The sequence below is a fragment of the Ovis canadensis genome, chromosome 5 (assembly GCF_042477335.2).
Source record: "Ovis canadensis isolate MfBH-ARS-UI-01 breed Bighorn chromosome 5, ARS-UI_OviCan_v2, whole genome shotgun sequence".
NCBI lineage: Eukaryota > Metazoa > Chordata > Mammalia > Artiodactyla > Bovidae > Ovis > Ovis canadensis.
The window spans coordinates 107,488,737-107,513,136 of NC_091249.1; the positions used below are offsets into that span (position 1 = coordinate 107,488,737).

Here is a 24,400-nt window from a genome sequence, read left to right on the forward strand (position 1 = left end):
ACATGAGTTCAGTCCTTGAGCTGGGAAGATCCCATGTGCTGCGGAGCAGAAGGCCCATGAGTCACAACTACTGAGCCTCTGCTCTAGAGCCCGGGAGATGTAACCACTAAGCCCATATGCCACAGCTGCTGAAGCCCAGGCATCCTGGGGCCCACACTCCACAACAGGAGACACCACCACAAGAGGCCCTCACACCGTGGCTGGGAAGTGGTCCCCACTCGCTGCAACCAGAGAAAAGCCCACACAGCAGCGAAAACCCAGCACAGCTAAAAGGAAAAACTTTAAAAAATTAATACCATAATAACAGATGTCCCAAAAGACTGACTCTATGAATAGGTAAATGGCCGAGAATTACTATGGAAAATTAAAAACAGTCACCATTCTAAAAAGGAAAATAAAATGGGTACTAAAATTTTATCTTCAATTTCTACTCAACTGAGTCAAAACTCTCTTACTCCCTAAAAACACAATTCATGACAGGCTCTCCTTTCTATTAAAACTGCCCTGATTACAGAAAACACACCTAGGATGAAAAGAAGACAAGCCAGTCAGGCATCTTTCCAACGATCATCCATCCACACTGAGGGTAAGCGAAGTGTGACTAGTAGATGAAAACAGTTTCCAAAAGTCCAGGAACAACATGAAAACCTTTTAAAACAAGGTGAATTTTTCTAACATACTCCCTTTGTTAACATCTGGGAGCACAATTATAGAAACAAAATGAAATTTGAGGAAACTATATTCATGTCAAGCCCTTAAGAACATACTTTCTACATATGATCAAGTGGCACTTAGAGGATTTCTCTATAGTGTTCACAAAAACCATCAACAGTAATAACAACACTAGTGATCCTGTGTAAAGAGACAAGGAATATTCCAGCTTCAACTCTCAATCCACTTCTCCATACTAATTCTTATTGAAAATACTACCTATACAAATGTTGAAGACAAAACCAGAAAGTAAACAGATTTCATTAATCTGAATAGAAAATCATTTACTTATCTGCTCTTTTTAACATTTAAAAGATTCCAAGATTCCAGATTCAGTGACTTTAAAAGAGTTTGGCAATATTACCTTTATTTATCAATAAGGCAAGTAAGAGGCACTTCCCTAGTGGTCCAATAGTTAAGACTGTGCTCCCAATGCAGGAGACCCGGGTTCGATCCCTGGTCAGGGAACTAGATCCCACATGCCACAACTAAAGATCCCAAACATTGCAACACAGCCAAATAAAAAAATAAACAGGGCAAGCGAGACATGGAGCTGATGAAAGATGTTCTGAAAAGGTTCAGAGCAGGTGCTAAGTAATAGTGATAAGAATTCTGTCTCCTAAAGTTTATCACAAAAAAAGGCAAGAGGTGTTTGTTGTTTTTTTTTTTTTAATAACTATTTTATTTCTGACATCCCAAAGAAATCCATCAGTGTTACGAAACTTTTTTTTTTAAATAACCTAGCTTGGGAGGGAGAAAAACAGCATGTACTCATTTCTTTATTTCCACCTGGATTTTCTAATATTTCTAGAACACAAAATCTTAAACTCTTTTCTGTTTGAAGAACCGAGTCTTTTTTATCTTCCCCCATTTCAGCAATAAAGCAAAACAAAATAAATCAAAAAAGGTCATTTAGCATGAAGTAACATTTCATCAGGTGACGACTGTGAAAGCTATTCACTTGATATGTGAAACTTTATAAACGGAGTCATTTTGAAAACACATCAAGCCTCGACATGCAAAGGAGAACAAAAGAGAATGGAATCTATTTGTCCTCAGTGGAAAAGAACCCAGTGATTAACTGCTGTTGAAGCAGCAAATTCTGCAGGCACTGAAGTACTCTGGGGGAGGATAGATCAGCCTTTAGGAGGCCTTCCAGATTTTCAAAAGCTCTTAATATACAGAAAGTTCGGCTTCAAGGAGCAATGAAAATATAAAAAAGAAAGAAACCATTAAGCATAATTTCCTACTGTCCTGCCTTAACTATTCAGCTCTCACCCCAGAATAATGCTACACCTTCTGTATCTAACGTGTCCAAGTCTGCACTGGTCCATTCCTCAAACCATCACAACTAACATTCCAGCAGGGAAAGAAGCTGTCCCACGTGGATAAATATCCACCAACCCACGCCCCTTTGCCAGGATATAGATCTCTCTTTCAATTCTGCAAACTGCTGCTGCTACTGCTGCTAAGACGCTTCAGTTGTGTCCAACTCTGTGCAACCCCATAGACGGCAACCCACGAGGCTCCCTCGTCCCTGGGATTCTCCAGGCAAGAACACTGGAGTGGGGTGCCATTCCCTTCTCCAATGCATGAAAGTGAAAAGTGAAAGTGAAGTTACTCAGTCGTGTCTGACTCTTAGCGACCCCATGGACTGTGCCCACCAGGCTCCTCCGTCCATGGGATTTTCTAGGCAAGAGTGCTGGAGTGGGGTGCCATTGCAAATTACCCATCCTCAAAACCTCTTTGAGAATGATTTTTTTTTTCACATAAACCAACACCCTCTCTAATCAAATAGCATAACCCCTTTGCTATCTCTTTACTAAAATACTTTGTCAAGTATTGAATTTATAGGCAAAAGTCTGCACACTACTTTTTTCTTTGTCTGGTTTTGTTTTTTAGTTCATTTTTAATTGAAGGATAAGTGCTTTACATGCAAACTACTTGTTGATCCCACTTCTACAATTTTGTAGGCTTTTGGGGATATGAAGGCATATTTACTTGAAAAATTCACATTACAGGGTTGTATGTGCCTATTAAGAAAATGTTTAATTAGTTTCCAAAAGGAAATGCCAGAGTATCTTCATGTGAGCAGGTCAAGAATGAGGGAATGGCACAAGCCATTAATAGCTGAACAGGAACAAAAACAAAAGGGTGAACTCCAGCCATGAGTTTATCAATCACAACTATAATCACAGAAAAATGGCTGAAGGATGGATACCAGGGGCTACACGATAAAGAAAACCAGTCCGCTTATGTTGGGAACACACTGGCCTCAAGTTAAAATTTGAAGAAACTGAGTGATTTAGAACTATGCTTCCTATTAGAGGAAAACAAAACAAAATAAAAAACCACACATACAAGCTCTAAGCATGCTTCCTGTACTGAAAGTCTCTCAGCAGGCATCCTCCTCCTTGACTGCAAGGCATTGTCCATAATGTTAACTAGCTCTTTCTTCTTGAAACTCTCCTTCCAGATGGCACCACTGCAATTCCCCTTCTCCTCTAGAAGTCTATTATCCCCTTCTCACGCTTCCTCCTCCCCTCCCTTAACTGAAGTCAGTCCGTCCCTGGATTGCTTCCCTTTATACCTGCTCACCACTTCTTCCTACTCTTTCCCCATCATGTATTCTAAGTTTCAATTCACTCACTTTGATTAAAAAAGACAGCCCTACTAAAGGCCTCTTAATCATAAAGCTAGTTGCTCAATCTCTCAAAACTGATCCCCCTTGTGAAATGCTTTCCTTGCCTTTTGTCTTGCTTTTTATCGAGGTCCCCCACCTTCCTCTCTGACCTCTTCACTTCTCTGTCCTCCATTTCCTTCTTCCCCTCTTCCTCCCTTTCCACACAAGGCACATTATACATGTTTCTGCTCTTCAGGCATCCTCTGAAGTTGTCCATTCCATTCCCTTCCACCTACATGCAAATGGTGTCCAAGTCTTAAAACTAGCCTTTGTACTGATCTCTCGTGAGCAAACCCTGACGAGCGTTCCCCTCTGAACACCCGTTAACACCTCCTCTCAACAACTTACCTTTGTACAAACCATCATTCCATATTAGTGCAACTTTTCAGGAAAGCCCCAAATCAAAATTGATTTCTCCCTCCCTTCACCTCTAAAAAAATCTCTATTTCCTTCATTCACCTGTTACTTTCAGTTGCTATCATATTCCCAGTTCATTCGTTCCTATAGTTCATTTGTTCTTAGTATTACTTATTCTATCCAATCTAGTCTATCTTCTGTACAATATATCCAGCATACCATGTTAAAGACTTTATACTTCATAAAGCTACTCTAAGACACTTTTGTGCTTCCCACGTGGCACTAGCGGTAAAGAATCCGCCTGCCAATGCAGGAGATACAAGAGATGCAGGTTCGATCCCTAGGTCAGGAAGATCCCCTGGAGGAAATGGCAACCCACTCCAGTATTCTTGCCTGAAAAATTCCCCGGACAGAGGAGTCTGGCAGGATACAGTCCAAGGGGTCGCAAAGAATCGGCCACAACTGAGCACGCAAAACACTTACAACATCTGCTTTTCTCAAGTTAGAGCAAAGTGCTCTTCCACGTCTATCTTGGACTCAGTTAAAGTAAGGAGAAGGGGATCCATTTACTGCTCACCACAGAAAAATCAAAGACTGAAGGTAAGAGTTCAGGATTTCAACTCAGGCACGAGAGGGGAAAAAATACAAGTTGGACTTAGAAGGGGAAGCCAGAGTAGGCAGAGTCAAGATTGGTGTAATGAGATTTCTGTAACAGGAATTTTCCCTCAATTATCCTTAGCGGTAATTTTCGACCATTTTTCAATTATGGAATATGTGATGGTCAGTAACAAAGCATTCCCAAATATATACTCATTTAGCAACAAAGTGAAAAAACTTAGCTTAGGAAAGCTCTGCACCAACTCACAATCACTATCACACTGGTACTGGTACTGTTAATTCCATCCCAAAGACTGACTTCGATGAACTTTATCTGTGTCAGGTGAATACAGATACGGACAGGAGTGATATTCAAGTTATTTTTAAAGCACCTATTCAGCACAGACCCTGGCAAAAAAGGACAGCAGCTGCTGTGAAAACCAATATAGTCAACATCCTGTAAACTGACAGGCACAGACAACTACAGCTGCAACTTGTGGCAACTCCCAGCAGGCTAGCCGTCATCACCTCTTTCTCTTCCCCCAGAGAAAGCACACCATGAAGCAAAAGCACTGAGCACACACTAAGACACACTCTCTGACTTGAATTCTGCTGTTTTATTGAAAAGGCAGATCTTTCACAAACTTCATTACTTTATCATATTTAACAATGTACTTGTGGACACTGACATATGATATAACATCAACACTGAGAATGCTTATCATTAACAAAATCTTCTGCAGGACATTCACAGCCCTATGTAATACAGTCTAAACTACTTAACCGAAACAGATCTTAGTTAGTCTTTCTACTACAGCAAATAAAACTATTCTACTATTCCCCCAAACTGCACCTAGCTCCATACCTCTGCTCATGCCATGGGGACTATCTTTCACTTCCTCCTGTTCATCTAATTTCTATGGAAAATTCAAGACCTCCAATTCCCACCTTCCAAAAGAACTTACTAATCAACAATGAACTCAGTGGCTCACAATTCCCTGGGTCACTATACTTTCCTGTATTTCTTAGCCTTTTCATGTGCATAAAGACTAAGTATCATACCTCCTCTCATGTCCAGAAATACTGAAACAATACCTTACATGTGACAGGCAATAGAGCAATTTTTGATTGACAGCAACATTACTCTCACAACTCTAGGACACACAATATAATAGAGAAGAAATTACCTGATTCAATTAAATGTAAACAAAGCACTTCTAGTGGATATTGTACAGTGGGATAGATGTTTATCATTCCTTCACAGGCCTTCTTCAACCTAGCAGTCTCATGAGGAAACTTGAAAATAAAAAAAGAAAAATAAACTGAGTAGCAGTAAAATATATTTATGAATACTTCCCTAATTAGAATAGAAAAGTCATATTAGAGATTTTAAAAATCAACTTACTTTGGATAAACACTGAATGAAATGTTTATAAAGCACTTGGTGATCTTCACTAGGAATCTTATCTGATAAGCCCAGTGCATTCTCATAAGCAGTTAAAAGCTGAAACAAAGAAACAGAATAGCTATCATCTGTAGTTTACTTAAGTGACAAATGTAACAAATAGTTGAACACAGAAGACTCCCTTATACAAAGGACACCCTCAATTAGTAACTGAAGATATGTTTATTGTTTGGCCCTGAAAATTTCAATGAGGGGGAAAAATGCATAAGCTTGGAATACATTCCAACTCCAACTGGCCAACAGACTGCATTGAACAAATAAGGGACAACTATAAATTGCATAACAACATTAATGAAACATTCTCATAAGTGCTTGCTGCTCTCTACTAAGTAGTTAAGAGGTGTAGTCTCATAGGTCAGTATGGCTTCTATTGCTCAGATCACTTTTAAAACATCCCTTCTGAAATCACCAATACAGTCTTTGGAACATCTTCATAATAGCAAATCTTCAATCTCAAAAACAAAATGTTTCTGAAGTCATACTTTTGGTAAAAGAAAATCAGAGATATGACTGAACTATAATGAGATCATTTTTTTATACAGTACTATTAACTGACTTTGAAGAAAATTCCAAAAGAAGCCTTCTAAATGTTTCCTCAGCAAATACAGCAATACCTGAATACAAAAAGCAAGCACTTTTAAAGAGTACCATTTATTTGGTTACGTAAGTTATGCATTTTCCAAAATGAATTTCCATGACTGTATAATGAAAATTCATAATATAGTTCACCATCTCAAATTCTCTTTGTAAAGAATGACATAAAGTCTGTATGCAGCAGGGGAGGGATAAACTGGGAAACTGGGATCGGCATATACACAGTACTATATACAAAATACGTATACTGATATACTAATACTAATATATACTAATACGTAACTAATAAGGACATGCTGTATCTGGCACAGGGAACTCTACTGAATACTCTTTAATGACCTATATGGGAAAAGAATCTAAACAGAGTAGATATATGGATATGAACAACTGATTCACTTTGCTGTACACCTGAAATGAACACAACACTGTAAACCAGTTAATACTTCAATAAAAATTAAATACATAAATAAAATGCTCTAATTGTTAAACCTGAAAGCAATTTAGTACTCTTAGTTCAGAAATATGAAGAAACATACCTTTAAGGTACAACTTTTTAGAAATAGCAGTTACGTAAAAGTCAATTTCACTGTTTCTTCTTCACAGTTATTAAGTAACTGATACAGTGTGAATTCTTGTGAATACAAGGACGTAAAATTTTGATACCCTGAATACCACTTCCACTTTGTCCAGACTTAGTCTGAAACTGTAGGCCTGTAATTCTTACTTTATCAGGAAGAGCCTCTATGAATTTAAAATATCTAGTCTGACATACGGTGTTTTTCTGTATTACATCATGTTTCCATTTTCTAAATTCAACTGAATGATCAACTTTCGTGATACAAACTGTGGGGAGTACATGGCTCAGTACCAATTGCTGGGTCTCATTATTCTGATCCTCAGTGCACTCAGCCAGCAACTGAGTCAATTTCCTCCACAGCTGATGAAGCTCCTGGTTGTCTGCACCTTCTTCCTGTCGTGTCTTTATCAATTTGTGCCATGTTCGGGCCACCTATCAAGGAGATTTTAAATGGTTACTATATCTAAAATACTGAAACGCTATTAAAAACATTTAAATCTACAAATAAAAACATTTTTATTTACTAATACATAAAAATTACAAAAGCAGAGAGCTCCATCTATTATGAATTCCATTAAAAAAAAAAAAAACAGGATGATTGGGCAAACCCACACAGTCCTTATATGAGAAGTATGACTGAGACACCAGAGTACATGCAGGAATGACTGCATGCCCCAGTCCTCACAACTTACAGCATCAGCAGTGGGACACCACAAACGAGTCACTGAATTCTACAGATGATTCACTTTTACTTATTTGATTTATCCCTGCCCAGTTTCAAAAACGTTTGGAAGTTATGATACCTGAATTCCAATTTACAGTTTTCAAAGCACTGTACCATATGTTTTGATGCCATACCATATGTTAGTTTTTTAAATGTTTCCTTAAGCTGAATGAACGCTTCCTTTTAGTAATGGTTTTATTAAAAGAAATTTACTACCGAAGCAAACCATTAACCAACCTCTACGTGTTTCTTCTCTTGGTAATACAGATCCACCAGTTTCTTACAGACATCACACCACTTCTGTTTGTCAACACTTAGAATAGAAAAAGAGGATTTTGAATCTGATTAATGAAAAAAACTGAGGACTTAAGACACAAAAATTAAAATATCCCCAAAATAATACTACCGGAACATATCCTCTATCACACTACAACAAAATTTCATAAAATGAGCCTCTCATAAAAAAGAAAGGTTTAAAAAACATTATCTTCTATTATATTGACTAAAAATAATATCAAAGTTCTCAAATTAGTCAACCCCCCTACTATTACTGTTTCTATCACAAGTAAGAGATTCTGTAACAATAGTTTGAAAGAAAAATAATTTCCAATTCCCAGTAAATGTCTTCTATATAATTTTAATCAGTTTTTTCTACTTCAAGTGGTTAAAGAAACGAGCCTTTCCCCACACACTGATTACCTTTCATACAGATCCAGGAGTTTTTGGTAAACACCAGGTAAGTCATCCTTAGCATTTATGTGATTACATTTCTCATACAAACTTGCTAACCCCTAAAAGAGGAAACAGCAGTGATTACTCTTCCAAAGACATCTAGTGTGCTCACATTTATTTTGCTAAGTAAAGTGACAATCTACTGTAAAGATTATTTATGATAGAGATTATTATAGTTTATAGATGAAATAAAACACCTGAGATTTGCCTCCAAATAACTGGAGGCAGGAGGGAGTGGGTGCAAGTACAGATGGAATAACACTGGCCATGAGCAGGTTTTTATTGAACCTGGGAGCCAGCACGGGAGATCCCACCCATGACAAAGTCATGTGAAGGAGACCTGATAAGCAAGGTTTCAGGACTCGAGGGACTCCCTGGGCCATCTCACCCATGAACCAAGGCTTCAGGACTCGAGAGACCCCTGGACCTGCTCGAGCATCTACCCCAAAACCAGAATCTGTCTTACTATTTTACGCCTTTCACCAACTCTTCTGACATTAACAGAGGGCTGTCCCCAACCACCTTTCTCTGGAAAAAGTTAACTTAGGGCTTTAGCTAATAAGTCTCCTGGACATGACAGGAGTGTTTCAATTCAAACCCCTCTGATGGCTTTCTAGCTTGCCTGACAGGTTTATCCAAACCCTTTCAGTTACGCATGATTATTCACAGCCTCCCAACTGTGAAAGGCACAGAAAGCCTAAAAGTATAGAACCTTTCACAGAGTTAAAAACTATTAGAACAGTGCTAGTGTAGGATTTCACTGTTGAGCCAATGTTTGCTGCCAAGTTCCCATATCCCTTATCCATTTTGCACCTGGGAGTGCATTAGTTAACATAGTTGGAATTTAAGAAAAACAAGCAGTAACCTTGGAATTAACCACATCAGACCTTTGAGCTAATTGGTTCTTTCTTTGTTGTAACTCACTGCACCTTTGCTCCATGAGAAATGTAACTCTGTTTATTACTTTTTGAAGTTGACATAGATTAGAAATATAAAGAAAAAAACACTTCTTTTCAAGGGAAAATAAGTTTTCTGGCTGAGCAGCCTTTATCAAAAGAGGGCCATAAAATGTTCACAGGCCTCCAAGGCCAGAAGATAATATACACAACATTGTTTACGGGAAAAGTATGCAAAAAAAATCCTGGTTTCGATAAGGGCAAAACTGCTGGAGTGTTTGGGCTGATTCTGCATGACCTTGCATCTTTCATTTCCCTCTGTGCACAAGTCAAAGTATAAAAGTCCCTTTTGAAAATAAAGTTACAGGCCTCGCTCACCGAAGCTTGGTCACCCCGTGTCATTCATTCATTCATTCATTCATTTGCCAACATCATCCATCCTGAGGGTATCCCTGGACTCTGCTGAGGCTGGACCCCAACAGATGGGCAGAGTGGTTCATTTCATCATTCTCTTTACTTTTGAAAATGTATTTCACACAAAAAATACTTTTTTAATAATTGCTATGCAATTTTAACCCCTAAGGTGTTACCACATGACACTATTTCCACATGGTCAAAAGAAAGAAATCCAAGGACTCTGTGGAAATTATCATTTTTGCTTCAAATAAAGATAGATATCCTAAACCAATCAGTACACAATAAAAGCTAGCATCAGAGAGATGTTACCAGACAACCTACTCATGTTCTTGTTCATGTGAACCTGAGACAAACAGGTTCATGTTCTCCAGAGTCTTCTACCTCCTATTAATCACAGTTTCTAAGATGTGATTGAGACACGAAACAAAGTCATTAAACATGAAAAAGCTGGAGAAGCCAAGTAAAAAACAGAGACCATTAAATAAGAAAAAAGAATGTAATTCATATTTATAGATACAGAATTTCAAATTTTTTCATATTATTTTTTAAAAAACACATTAATATACCATCTTTTCCCTCAGATAAGCATAAAGAATATTCTTGATAAGTCTCTCATATGTATACATAATTAAGTTGGAGATTTATATAATCATGTTTCAATTTCTGTCCTAACATTTGCAAATAATCCTTTGGATTAGATGTTAAATAGTAGCAAACAGCATGCTTGGCACCAACTAACTTTCAAGTTTACGAGATCAATAAATTTAATTTCTTCTCTCTTACACTGGGTAAATGGAGATCTAAATGCTTATTGTAAAGCTGTCACCTGTATTTTGTAAAAAGTTCTTTCCTATAACATAGTTAAAAAAAAAAAAAAAGAATGTCTACATACCTGCCAAGCTAGTAGCTGATCTGGCTCTAATTCAGCAGCTTTCTTGTAGGCACCCTGGGCCTGATCAGGCTGTTCTAGCTCGGCTGCAGCAACGCCAATAAAAACCCAGGCATTATAGTTATTCTTCTCTTGTTTTAACACTGTCTGGTTGAAAAAATTAAAAGAGACAGTTGTTACGTTTTAGAAACTTGTGGACAAACAACAATCAAAGACAGTCTACCTGACAGTCAGGAAATCTGGACCTACCACTAACTTGGTGATCTTAGAATACCACTCAGCCTCTCTGGTCCCCAGTTTTCTCAAGGAGAGGGGGAGTTGGACTGGACCAGTGACTGCAGGGGGCCTGAAACATGAGGCATGTTTTACAGAGATGCCCAAGTAATCCTTGTGCCTCAGCCAAATGCCTCCCTCTGCCCCTTGAGAATAACACTAAGTATAAAAAGCACAATTAAGACTATTCTTACCACCCCCTACGGCACACTGCTACTAGTCACTTACAAAACTACTTTCCATATTGTATCCAACTCCCTTATCCAACTCCTGTATTTTCTTTCCCCTACAATAGCATCTCCCCATATTAAACAGATAGATATTTTCATTGAAATTATATGCTAAGAAATTATTTTGACTCCAATGTGACTGCACCAAATATGTTCAAAAGAAATAGTTGTGATGAATGTTTAAACAACACCTGTCAACTAGAACAAAAACTATACAGAGAGCTACTGCTTACAGAAGTAACAACCACTCACTAAGGTAAAACAGTTTGAAATGGAAAGCAAAGACGTTCCAGTGAAAGGAACACAAAACTACCAGCTAAAATGAAATTAGCTCTTAAGGTTTCACATATTCTAGAGAAAAAGAACACTTCTGAGTTGAAGCAGGCAGATTATTAGTCTTATGTGCGGCCACATGACACTTCTAGCAATGTCACCAATATACAGCACAAGCTCCATTCTATCCCATAATGCTACCTCCCAAAAAACCAGCACCCATGAGGTAAGCACCAAAGCTAAGCTCCAAACTCTGAAGTCTTATTAACGTTTGTGTTCCCAACACCAAGGGCAATGACTGGCATACAACTGTGGAGCAAACAATAAACGCCATAGTCAACCCACAGTCAATAAGGACCTGCTGTCTGCCTAGTCACCGGGTTTTTCAAGATTGGAAACAGACTTTTTAAAGAAATGATTATAACAGTGCAGTGAAAGCAGGTATGGAATTCTGAGAGAGGGAAAATAGTACCTGACCCCCAACTCCATCCAAACAAGTCAGACAAGGCTGCCTAAAGGCATGCTTATACTGAGTTACAGGCACACCAGCAGAGGAGGTGATAAATCAGACCAGACACAGCAAATACACTAAGGAGCAACTTCTCTTAAATTTCAACATTCTAGGTTACTACATATTAAGTCGTCACACATTTGCCACTGACTAGTTCCCCATCTTTGGCTTTCCAGCTGAGTCTCAGGTATAAATTATAAATTGCTTGGTGGAATTCATATGTGAATCAGAAAGAAGACGGCTGTGGTACTTCTGTATGTATTAACAGAAACAGATTCACATGTGTATTAGATCAGTCTAGTGCTGATGGAAACAACCCCTCCCAGCACCCCCGCCACCTCCTCCTCCTTACCATGAGTCTGAACAGCCTGTCTACCTTCTTCTATGTGAGGGTTAGTTCTGCCATGGCCTCCACCCTTGCTGGGCTCACTAGAAACCTAACCTCTCAAGGGCATCCTTTACCCATTAAGACTCTCATTCTATGCTGCTATCTATTTCCCCCAGGCTTACTCAGTTCTCTCCCTCCCACTGTCCTGAACTCTTTAGTGCAACCACTGAAAACTCCCAATCTGAACAGCCAAGGTCCCTATGCTCAATCTTTCTTTGAAGTGCACCAAGTTCTGTCGCAATGAAACTGGGCTGTGGCTGTGGCCCTACAGATCTTACAGGCTGCAACTGATTTCTTTTCACGTTCTTCCCACGTATCACAGGCCAAGAGCTAAGACTAGGGTTTCCGTTGCTCACACTTGTCACTTGTAATATATTCTTCTTCTGCTACCCCTCCTCCTTCAAAAACCCCAGCACCTCTGAAGATCAAACCACCAGCTATACTCTAGAAAATATCCTTCTTGTTGCTACCATCTACCAACCTCCTAGGAATCCCCTTTCCTTCAGTGAAAATAGGGTATCCCTCCTCTCCACTTCAACTCCAGTAATCATTCTATCAATCATGCAGACGACCCAATGAACGTCAAGGCCTCTCAGTCACTTATCCTCAGTACTCAGCCATCCAAAACCTGGGTTTCCAGCATGTACGTCTCCTAGCCTCCCAGTTCAATTACTGCAATGGTGACAATTCTTTAACCTCTATTATGACCAACTTTTGCTTAATCTCACCTCCTTCCAACTATCACCCTACTTCTGAATTCTCATCTCTCATGCCCCAGCTTACACCATATTATACATCACTGTCATCACTCCCTTGCAAACATCCTCAACTCCTTTGCCTCTCTTTCCCCTCAGCTTTCTTACTACCTATATATTGAATTCATCATGTCTATCTCCAAGCCTGAGAAGGGTGACATGAAGGAAGAAACTACACAGCTGAATACACTGATTTCACTTTAATACCATGAAATTTTCAAAAGGACATTGACTAGAGTCTGGTAATCCTGCTAATCCTTACTAATAAATTTCCTCTCTCACGGCAAATGACAACTATATCATACCTTCTTTTGTCTCAAGCCTCCTACACAACTCCTCTTTCAGCCTCAGCTTATACCTAAGAAGACAGGAGCCATCAGAGGAGGACATTTATCTTCCCACCACCACCACCCAATCTACAAACCTGATGGCTATGGATCTGTATCTATCTTCCCGCCTGTTTAGACAGAAGAAGTGTCAAAGGCCCTCCTCTCAAGCTCTGGACCCCATCCTCACTCACCCTCCCAGGGACTGCTCTCCTACTGCCAGCCTGCATCTCTCCTGCACCTTCAGTTCCTCCTTCTGGAGGCAAGCATTTCCATCAGCACAGAAAGGAGCTTCAGAATCCTAATGCTCACAACCACACACCAAGCGGATTCTCCCGTTGACATACCATTAAAGAAGGAAAACTTTAAGATACAATAGTGTTCCACAGTACAACCCATCAAAAGACAGCTAAGAGACATTCAGGTTTGGGGAACTTGGCTTTGACAAGTTACCAATAGAGAGAAAGACAAAAGTAAGTGGTAGAAGTAACTTATCCTGGCACAACCACATTAATGGTTCTACTAACAGACCTGACCACTTTCATTGTATTCAGACAGAAATGATTCACATATTACAAATCAGTGATGCTTACAGCTGTTTCTGTCCTGGAAGGGAAAAATATATATTAGTTACCTTACAATGTTTCAAAGCTTCTTTGTATTCTTTGTTTCTGATTGCATCTCTAGCACTTTTCAGAGCAGTCTTTACTTCCTTGCTGGACATTCTGTCAAAACAAAAAGCCTGTTTATACTTAAGTAAAGGCAAAGGACTATTCAAGAGGACGATTTACTAATTTCAGCCTGAATGAAACTACAATGATACCTGCCTAACTGTAACAGTCCCAACAAACTGAACAAACTTAACCTCTGAAAAAGGGATGCGTAATTCCTTCCACATGGAGCACTCCTTCCTCTTAAAATAAACATATTTTTTTATGTTTAAAAAACAGAAAGTCAGATCATCCCTTCAGATTTTTACTCAAACGTCACTTCCTCAATGAAACCTTCCCTGGCCACGCTATTTAAAATTTTAACACTTTCTTCTTCCAATTCCCAACCACTCAATATTCCCTAACTATCTCTTTAACACTGCATTTATTTCTCGTCAAAGCACTTAACACCATCTAATATATTATATACTTATTCATTTATTATCTGTTTCCCAACCTCACCAGAATATAAGCCCCATGTAGGCAGGGACTTTTAATCTGTTGTTGTCGGGTTGTTGCTGTTGCTTAACTGCTGCGTCCTCAATAGCTAGTATCTGACGAACGGTAAATATTAACAAACATTTGCTGAAATTGCATTGTATTTGAATTATATGCATTCTCCGTATAGTAGGCTAAAACACAGATGATCTTATGGGCCAGGACCCAAAGCACACACCACTCTCAATAGAGTCCTACACAAAGCAAATACTAAAATAAATCCAAGTCACAGAGTTAAAACATTAACACAAATAAATTTCAGTAACTATGATGTAAGTTTAAGAAAGCATTCTGTTTTGAATGCATTTTATTAGTTTCTATAAAATATAAATCAGGATTTAACTTTTTTCACAGTAAGGATTTCTTTAGGATGACAGTAGTCTAGTATTCCCTGTAACATAGTATTCTTTGAAGAGAAGTAAACATGTTTATATTTAAATAAAGGCAAGGAATATTCAAGAAGACTGTATACTAATTTCAGCCATAGATACTTCAATTTGTAGACAAAATATTCACTGAAGATATATTAGTGTAATCTTAAATAAACTAACTTATTTTAAGATGTCACAACTTATTCCATTTACCAGTAAACCAGTCAAATTCAATCACAACTTGTCTTGAAAAAAGAAACATTTGTATTTTTTTTGCCAACTCTATTGAACTCTAACCTCAAGAATGTAAAACAAAGCTATGTACATATTAGGTCATTATAGATCACTAATGCTCAAGGCAGCAAAACGAACAGAGAAGATGGCTCACTGACTTGGTAGCTGACAGTTCTTTACATCCAAACAGGCTGAGGCACAAGTATAAGATGAAAGAAATTTAAGAAGCCAGAGAATTTTTTAAAAAAAAATCCTTTTGACTTAAAGAAGTTTAGATTCGAATAATACAAAAATTAAAATATCAAAATATCAATTTATCTATGGCCAAAACGAGATTTCCTAAATAGACAGAAAAGGGATTTTTTGCCTAGTTACAATTAGACAATTAAAGCAACATATTTCATATGCTCTTATTTTGGACACTGCTCTGTTACCTGAAATGATATTGGCATAAATTTACAGATGTAAAACATCAGAAGGATTTTTATACAATCTGCAAATCTTGCTTGAAGCAACCAAGTCTGTATGCTGATGCAACATTCTATTTCTCACACCTAAGTTATCTTTGGTAGATAAACCTGCAGACTGAAAGAAGAGAATGACAGTGATGATGACAACTAATCTGGACCGACAGGGATAAAAAGAGACATCCAAGAAGAAAAAAAAAATCAAGAGATACCCAAGATAAGGCCAAGCAAAAGCAAACAGAAGAATGCAACTTTTCCAGGACAAAGATCACCATCTTTTCTATCACCTAAGATACAAGTTAAAAGCACTTCTGAACAAAGCAGAACCAAGCAGCACTAACAAAGCGTGCAGCTCCCAAGCTATACACTGCCTTTGACAGAAGACACAGAAAGGCAGGCCTCTGCTCTGGAGAATACAATCCCAATCCAGAGAAAGACCTCGGGCATATGAGTCACTGAAGAATCAAATTCTAAACTAAGGCTAATGAGTGCAAGTGCAATACGAGCGTAGAAGACAGAAGTGTGATGTGAAGTAATCAACAGCTACGATGTGGAGAAAGGAGCTGAGAATGGAGGGAAGAAGGACAACTACTCCAGCCAGAGGCATTGCATTAGCAAAGCTGGAGAGAGAGGAATGAGTGCGGAACATGTAGGCAACAATAAGGAAGCCAGGCTGAATGGAAGAGGAAGGACTTGCTGAAGAACAGAAGAAAATTAGCCTGGGTAGGTAGAGCACCAGTTTACGTAAGACTTTGAAAACAAGACAGATAAATCTGGACTTAAATGGAGCAGCCAACATGGAGCTGTCAAATGCCTTGAAGTGGGTTATTTTTAAAGACCATATGAGACAAATTTTATTCTTCTCTTGGTTGCCAATTCAAATGTTCAATACCCTTCTATAACCTGACATGTCTTCAGAGGTAATTACATCTACTCTTGCTGTACAAAAAAGGTCTTAATGACTCGGATAACCATGATAGTGTGATAACTCACCTAGAGCCAGACATCCTAGAGTATGAAGTCAAGTGGGGCTTAGGAAGAAGCATCACCATGAACAAAGTTAGTGGAAGTGATGGAATTCTAGTTGAGCTATTTCAAATCCTGAAAGATGACGCTGTGAAAGTGCTGCACTCACTATGCCAGCAAATTTGGAAAATTCAGCAGTGGCCACAGGACTGGAAAAGGTCAGTTTTCATTCCAATCCCAAAGAAAGGCAATGCCAAAGAATGTTCAAACTATCGCACAATTGCACTCATTTCACATACTAGCAAAGTAATGCTCAAAATTCTCCAAGCCAGGCTTCAGCAATACATGAACCATGAACTTCCAGATGTTCAAGCTGGATTTAGAAAATGCAGAGGAAACAGAGATCAAATTGCCAAAATCTGTTGGATCACAGAAAAAACAAGGAAATTTCAGAAAAACATCTACTTCAGCTTCACTGACAACGCTAAATCCTTTGTGTGGATCACAACAAACAACAGAAAATTCCTAAAGAGATGGGAATCCCAGACCACCTTACCTGCCTCCTGAGAAACCTGTAGGCAGGTCAAGAAGCATCAGTTACAATTGGACATGCAACAATGGTTCCAAACATGCAACTGGTTCCAAACTGGGAAAGGAGTACATCAAGGCTATATATTGTCAACCTGCTTATTGAACTTACATGCAAAGTACATCATGCGAAATGCCAGGCTGGATGAAGCTCAAGCTGGAATCAAGATTGCTGGGAGAAATATCAATAACCTCAGATATGCAGATAATACCACCCTTATGGCAGAAAGTGAAGAGGAACTAAAGAGCTTATTGATGAAGGTAAAAGAGAAGAGTGAAAAAGCTGGCTTAAAACTCAACATTCAGAAAATGAAGATCATGGCATCTGGTCCCATCACTTTGTGGCAAATGATGGGGCAACAATGGAGACAGTGACTGACTTTATTTTCTTGAGCTCCAAAATCACTATGGGCAGTGACTGCAGCCATGAAATTCAAAGACTCCTGGTCCTTGGAAGAAAAGCCATGATGAATCTAGACAGTGTTTTCAAAAGCACAGACATCACTTTGCTGACAAAGGTCTAGTCAAGGCTATGGTTTTTCCAGTAGTCATGTATGGATGTGAGAGTTGGACCATGGAGAAGGCTGAGCGCCAAAGAATTGATGCTTTCAAACTGTGGTGTTGGAGAAGACTCTTGGACAGCAAGATCAAACTAGCCAATCCTAAAGGAAATCAATCCTGAATATTCACTGGAAGGACTGAGGCTGAAGTTGAAGCTCCAATACTTTGGCCACCTGATGCGAAGAGCTGACTAACTGGAAAAGACCCGGATGCTGGGAAAGACTGAAGGCAGGAGAAGGGGACGACAGAGAATGAGATGGTTGGATGGCATCATCGACTCAAAGGACACGAGTCTGTGCAAACTCTGGGAGACAGTGAAAGACCAGGAAGCCTGGTGTGCTGCAGTCCATGGGGTCACCAAGTGATGGACACAACTGAGCGACTGAATAACAAACTTGCTGCAGTGGAATCCTCTGTTCTCCTCCAATCCCTTGTTCATTTGATTTGGCATTTAGCATAACAAGCTAGCACCTACACCTTCTCTCTTCACCAAAATCTAATGCATATATATAAATAAGTATTAGTTTCAGGGGATTATATTTTTCTGAAAGACAAAATAATCTGCCTTTCTAGCCCTCTTTCTAGCCCTAAAAATGTCTTTCTCTTTTTTAGGAAGTGTTACGGAGAACGAAGAGGCTCATTCACTCATTTTCTTCACAAAGCTTTATAGAGCACTAATCATCTACCCATTTTGCAGAGTAAAAATCTGCTACTCACAAGGATTCCACATAACCTCATATTCCTCTGTTTGGGATACTTCCCTCTATTTCAAGCATTTCCAACACTTCAAAGAAAACCCCAGCCCTTTTACAAGTGTCTTTAATATTCTTCCATAGCCCCACAAAATTTATCCTATACCTCTCCTCCCATTTTTTATCCTCAATCTCAATGATAAGAAAAGTGTATATTTAGCACATTCTCACTCAGTGAAGGGTGTTTTGTTTTGTTTTGTTTTTACTACCACTAAAGGGGTTTTGATTCAATGTATCAAGTATAAAAAGCAACAACTGCACCTAATAAAAAGTTACAAAGTGACAACCATGCCAAAAGACAATGATATACTTCAAAACTAACATTTAGATGACAGGTGCATGAACTGATATGTCCTCCACACCCCAGCTAAAGCTATGGAAATTGAAGCCACATTCAGCAGTGCCAGATACAAACATTCCACAAGGCAAAAATAAGAAGAAAAAAAAAAAAATAGTAGCGATAACAACAATGGAAGTTAATTACAAAAAAGCAAAAAAAATGACACCTTTAAATCTAATTGCAAAAGTCTAAAGGTGCTTTGTGATGACCTATAATCTGGGATGATAACCCACACTATTTAACCTTCCTTCTCAAAAGAATTGGTAATATCAGTCATTAAGTAAAAGTGGAGTCTACCTATGATTTAGCACTCTAGACACTTACCTTTTACCTATAATCACAAACTATCTTCTTTGTTACCTGAGTTTCAGATTGTTCCTTAAATGTTTATCCATCTAGATTAAGTAAAACACAAGATAGTTAGGCACATAAAAAAGGTAACATACACCACCCAAAACATGTTGAATTTTTTAACACATCAGATTCAGGTTCAATTTTCATAATTTATAATTTAAAACATGAGAAATAATTATGCACAATTTTCCAATTTCTTTCTTTCCCAAAAAGATATTAATTATAATCTCCAAATTTCTGAATTGGTCTAAACTGTGTCCCCATGGCCTCAAGGTGATAAAAGAAACTTCCATAAGCAATCACATTTTAAAAAAATTACAGAAACTCAAAACACACCGACTTCAATGTAAAAAACTGAGGCGGAAGAGAATATTATCTACTTCTACACTTTGTTTTAAATCTAGAACAATTAAGGGCACTTGTGTGTGGGTTAGTCGCTCAGTCGTGCCTGACTCTTTGCAACCCCATGGACTACAGCCCACCAGGCTCCTCTGTCCACGGTATTCTCCAGGCAAGGACACCGGAGTGGGTTGCCATATCCTTCTCCATTAAGGGCACTTAGTTACTCCCAATTTGCAACCTAATTACACTGAAGTGAATCTTGTTCTAAGCCACATAAAGAATTCTAAATGTGAAAAAAAAAGCTGCCCACATCAGGCAACTAGTTTGCAAATTTAATTAAACAGACCAAACTTTTTTTAGATATTAATAATAATAATCCATCTAACTAGCCATCTGAAATACTAACACAAATTCTACATGACTACAAATTCTAAGTATCTTTTGATACTATCTCTGGAATGGATTCTGTCAAACAAAATTAACCCAGAATGCTTCCTGGAGAGAATAGAGATGGTTTTAAAAAACGGAATAAAGGGGAAAAAAAATGCTTCTTTAGAACTAGGAAATGAACAAAACTTAGGTGAAGCAGGTGGAGGTGAATAAGAAATAGTAAGTTTGATAAACCATGCACTAGTGATAAAGCTATTTAAATAGAAGGGTTAGTTCCACAGAAGAGGGTCTTACTGGTAAGAAAAAGTATCGTGATCCTCACAATGTCTAGGAAAGTAAAATAAAAGTTAAACAAGAAGCGGGGAGGTAAAATAAATGTTAAACCCTGACTCTCCATGTCACTAACTTCCTTAAGCCCCTATTCAGCTACAAATGATTACCTTCCACACTCAACTTGATTTTACTGATTAACTCAGTCATTCCAACTCTGTTCTCAAAAAATATCCAAGAGTTTGTCAGCCCCTTCATTCTGCCACATGCACCAAGTCAACAAAGACAGATCTGGATTCAAGCCTCCACAGATCCTGGGCACCTTACTTCACGTCCAAGTCTATTTCCTCACTGGTAAAGTGAGGACATCACTTACCTGCTATGTACATAGATAGAGTAGCCGACACAGTATCTGCGAGCTCTGCAGGCCTTAGCCCTTACCACCCTCTCAATCAACTTCACCACTTTCCTCCCATTCCTAACTCACAGTGGTTATTCTACACTTTTAACACACATTTAAAACCCCCAATCCTATCTTCCTTGATCCCTCAAGAAGTAACCTTCTTGTCTATGTTCCTCAAAAAATGGCTACCACCAAACACAAGTATCCTCTTTAAATTAGTTACTACCCAAATACTAAAGACTACAGCTTGACAAACGCTTTATGTTCTGGAGCAGAAAATGGCAACCCACTCCAGTATCTTGACTGGAAAATTCCATGGACAGAGGAGCCTGGCGGGCTGCAGTCCTTGGGGTCTCAAAGAGTCAGACATGGGCATGCATGTATGTTCTAAACAAATGTATTGTCTCTCAGGTAAAAAAAAATCCCTATATAAAGGTAACGTATTTTTGGAATTCCTTATGTATCCAACATCTATCAAGTATTATGACCTTTCAGCTTCCAACTACAGTTTGTTTTTAGTTTCCCTACATTCAAATGCAGTAATTTTCAATTAGCTAAAGTGAGAATGGAAGAATCCCCTTTTCAGTGTTACCTCATATTTCCTTTTTCCACCATTCCCCAACGCTTTTCACCTCTCCATCTTTACTTCTCCCATTCAGCCTATTCATATTTGCCTCTGTTTACTCAAATGTTATGTGTAATTCAAGGCCAAATTCAAGTGTCAAGCATAAAGTCTTTTCAGACAAATCTCACACAGGTCTGAACTTATAACAGTTCACTGTCTAGACTAACATATCCACAAATATATTTGGAACATTAACATGCTTAAAGGTGTTACCGTATCTAGCAGTTTTGTGAATACTGCACACTATATATCACTTTTTTAAAGTCACAGTGCATTTTAAAGGCTCTGAGAAGTTCTACAGTAAAGACCCAAATACAGTTTAACCTAGAAACTCTGAAACTTATATTACATTTATTTCAATGAACAGCAACTAACATTGTGAAATACACTAGCATTCTCCAAAGTACCATTTGGGATTTTCTGGTTTGGGGCTTTGTTTGGCAGCTAACTGTACTTTTTTTATATCTTTTACACAGTTATTAAATTTACAGGTGTGTGTGTATTTCCCAAAACTAGAGTATAAGTTCCTTAGGAACAAAGACTTTCCTATTCTCCCTTTTATTTCCCAGTGTCTGGTACACCTCAGATAGTCAATAGTCACAGAATCACAGCAGGTGAAGGCAATACTGAATTTATTCCACATAGTCACTAACTGCACACTTAGCAACGTGTGCTTTTCTTAGGGCAGAATACAGTGCTGCTGGTATGCTGGATGCTAAAAGACTATGAAGAACCAAAACCTACACCCAGACTTTAAAGTGAACAATTTTCTGAACTGCAAAGTTCAGTATTTCATGAAAGCAATTAGCCCTTAATATAGGATCTTTAACTGATGACTTAAACATACACATAACGGAGCCCTTCCCTCAGTGCACCACACTATACACACACAGGTACACACAGAGAGATGTGCACACAGAGTGGTATACACACACAACTCAAAAGTACCTTTTCTGATATGGTAAGTTGCTGTTGCTGCTGCTAAGTCGCTTCAGTCGTGTCCGACTCTGTGCGACCCCATAGACGGCAGACCACCAGGTTCCGCCGTCCCTGGGATTCTCTAGGCAAGAACACTGGAGTGGATTGCCATTTCCTTCTCCAATGCATGAAAGTGAAAAGTGAAAGTGAAGTCGCTCAGTCAGGTCAGACTCTTAGCGACCCCATGGACTGCAGCCCACCAGGCTTCTCTGTCCATGTGATTTTTCAGGCAAAAGTACTGGAGTGGGGTGCCATTGCCTCGTGATGATGTGATCACTAATCTAGAACCAGACATCTTGGAATGTGAAGTCAAGTGGGCCTTAGAAAGCATCACTACGAACAAAGCTAGTGGAGGTGATGGAATTCCTGTTGAGCTGTTTCAAATCCTGAAAGATGATGCTGTGAAAGTGTTGCACTCAATATGCCAGCAAATTTGGAAAACTCAGCAGTGGCCACGGGACTGGAAAAGGTCAGTTTTCATTCCAATTCCAAAGAAAGGCAATGCAAAAGAATGCTCAAACTACCGCACAATTGTACTCATCTCACATGCTAGTAAAGTAATGCTCAAAATTCTCCAAGCCAGGCTTCAGCAATACATGAATCGTGAACTCCCTGATGTTCAAGCTGGATTTAGAAAAGACAGAGGAACCAGAGATCAAATTGCCAACATCTGCTGGATCATGGAAAAAGGAAGAGAGTTCCAAAAAACAACTATTTCTGCTTTACTGACTATGCCAAAGCCTTTGACTGTGTGGATCACAAGAAACTGTGGAAAATTCTGAAAAAGATGGGAATACCAGACCACCTGACCTGCCTCTTGAGAAATCTGTATGCAGGTCAGGAAGCAACAGTTAGAACTGGACATGGAACAACAGACTGGTTCCAAATAGGAAAAGGAGTACATCAAGGCTGTATATTGTCACCCTGCTTATTTAACTTCTATGCAGAGTACATCATGAGAAACGCTGGACTGGAAGAAACACAAGCTGGAATCAAGATTGCCGGGAGAAATATCAATAACCTCAGATATGCAGATGACACCACCCTTACGGCAGAAAGTGAAGAGGAGCTAAAATGCCTCTTGATGAAAGTGAAAGAGGAGAGCAAAAAAGTTGGCTTAAAGCTCAACATTCAAAAAACGAAGATCATGGCATCTGGTCCCATCACTTCAAGGCAAATAGATGGGGAAACAGTAGAAACAGTGTCAGCCTTTATTTTGGGGGGCTCCAAAATCACTGCAGATGGTGACTGCAGCCATGAAATTAAAAGACACTTACTCCTTGGAAGAAAAGTTATGACCAACCTAGATAGTATATTCAAAAGCAGAGACATTACTTTGCCAACTAAGGTACGTCTAGTCAAGGCTATGGTTTTTCCAGTGGTCATGCATGGATGTGAGAGTTGGACTGTGAAGAAGGCTGAGCGCCAAAGAATTGATGCTTTTGAACTGTGGTGTTGGAGAACTCTTTAGAGTCCCTTGGACTGCAAGGAGATCCAACCAGTCCATTCTGAAGGAGATCAGCCCTGGGATTTCTTTGGAAAGAATGATGCTAAAGCTGAAATTTCCAGTACTTTGGCCACCTCATGCGAAGAGCTGACTCATTGGAAAAGACTCTGATGCTGGGAGGGACTGGGGGCAGGAGGAGAAGGGGATGACGCAGGATGAGATGGCTGGATGGCATCACAGACTCAATGGACGTGAGTCTGAGTGAACTCCGGGAGATGGTGATGGACAGGGAGGCCTGGCGTACTGGGATTCATGGGTTCGCAAAGAGTCGGAAACGACTGAGTGACTGAATTGAACTGAACTGAACTGATATGATAAGTTACTGGTTATCAAATATGCTTTATGTCCAGAACAGAGTGTTCAAAAACAAACTGAAATGATAAGATAATTACCCAAAAGAACTGGGAAGGCCTGGGCAGGGGGGAAACCTGGGGGGAAGGTGAGAAGGGTAGCTGAAAAGGAGCGATTACTCATGTAAAAGTGAAGATAACTGGACTAATGAATGGTCAAATGTATACAGAGACTGACTTCAGCTCAAAACACGAGCTTTTAATAATTACACCAATAAAAATATGGAATGGGCTCCTCAAAGAAGTGTGCTTCCCATCCCTGGAGATGAAAAGGCACAGACTGCACAATCCACTTG

General features: G+C 39.0%; 1 protein-coding gene across 2 annotated transcripts in view; it reads right to left on the reverse strand.

The window, feature by feature from the left end:
* SKIC3 (SKI3 subunit of superkiller complex) overlaps positions 1-24,400 on the reverse strand; it is a 103,079-nt gene that overhangs the window by 76,928 nt on the left and 1,751 nt on the right. The window contains exons 2-10 of one of the 2 annotated variants that reach the window (XM_069592589.1): positions 19,210-19,280; positions 15,646-15,796; positions 14,033-14,123; positions 10,646-10,789; positions 8,408-8,499; positions 7,946-8,021; positions 7,276-7,416; positions 5,754-5,852; positions 5,536-5,644 (exon numbers count right to left, since the gene is read on the reverse strand). In XM_069592589.1, the coding sequence (XP_069448690.1) occupies positions 5,536-5,644; positions 5,754-5,852; positions 7,276-7,416; positions 7,946-8,021; positions 8,408-8,499; positions 10,646-10,789; positions 14,033-14,122 (751 nt within the window). In that variant the 5' untranslated portion in view covers position 14,123; positions 15,646-15,796; positions 19,210-19,280. The remainder of the gene's footprint in view (positions 1-5,535; positions 5,645-5,753; positions 5,853-7,275; positions 7,417-7,945; positions 8,022-8,407; positions 8,500-10,645; positions 10,790-14,032; positions 14,124-15,645; positions 15,797-19,209; positions 19,281-24,400) is intronic. The other variant, XM_069592588.1, reaches the window with a different exon arrangement.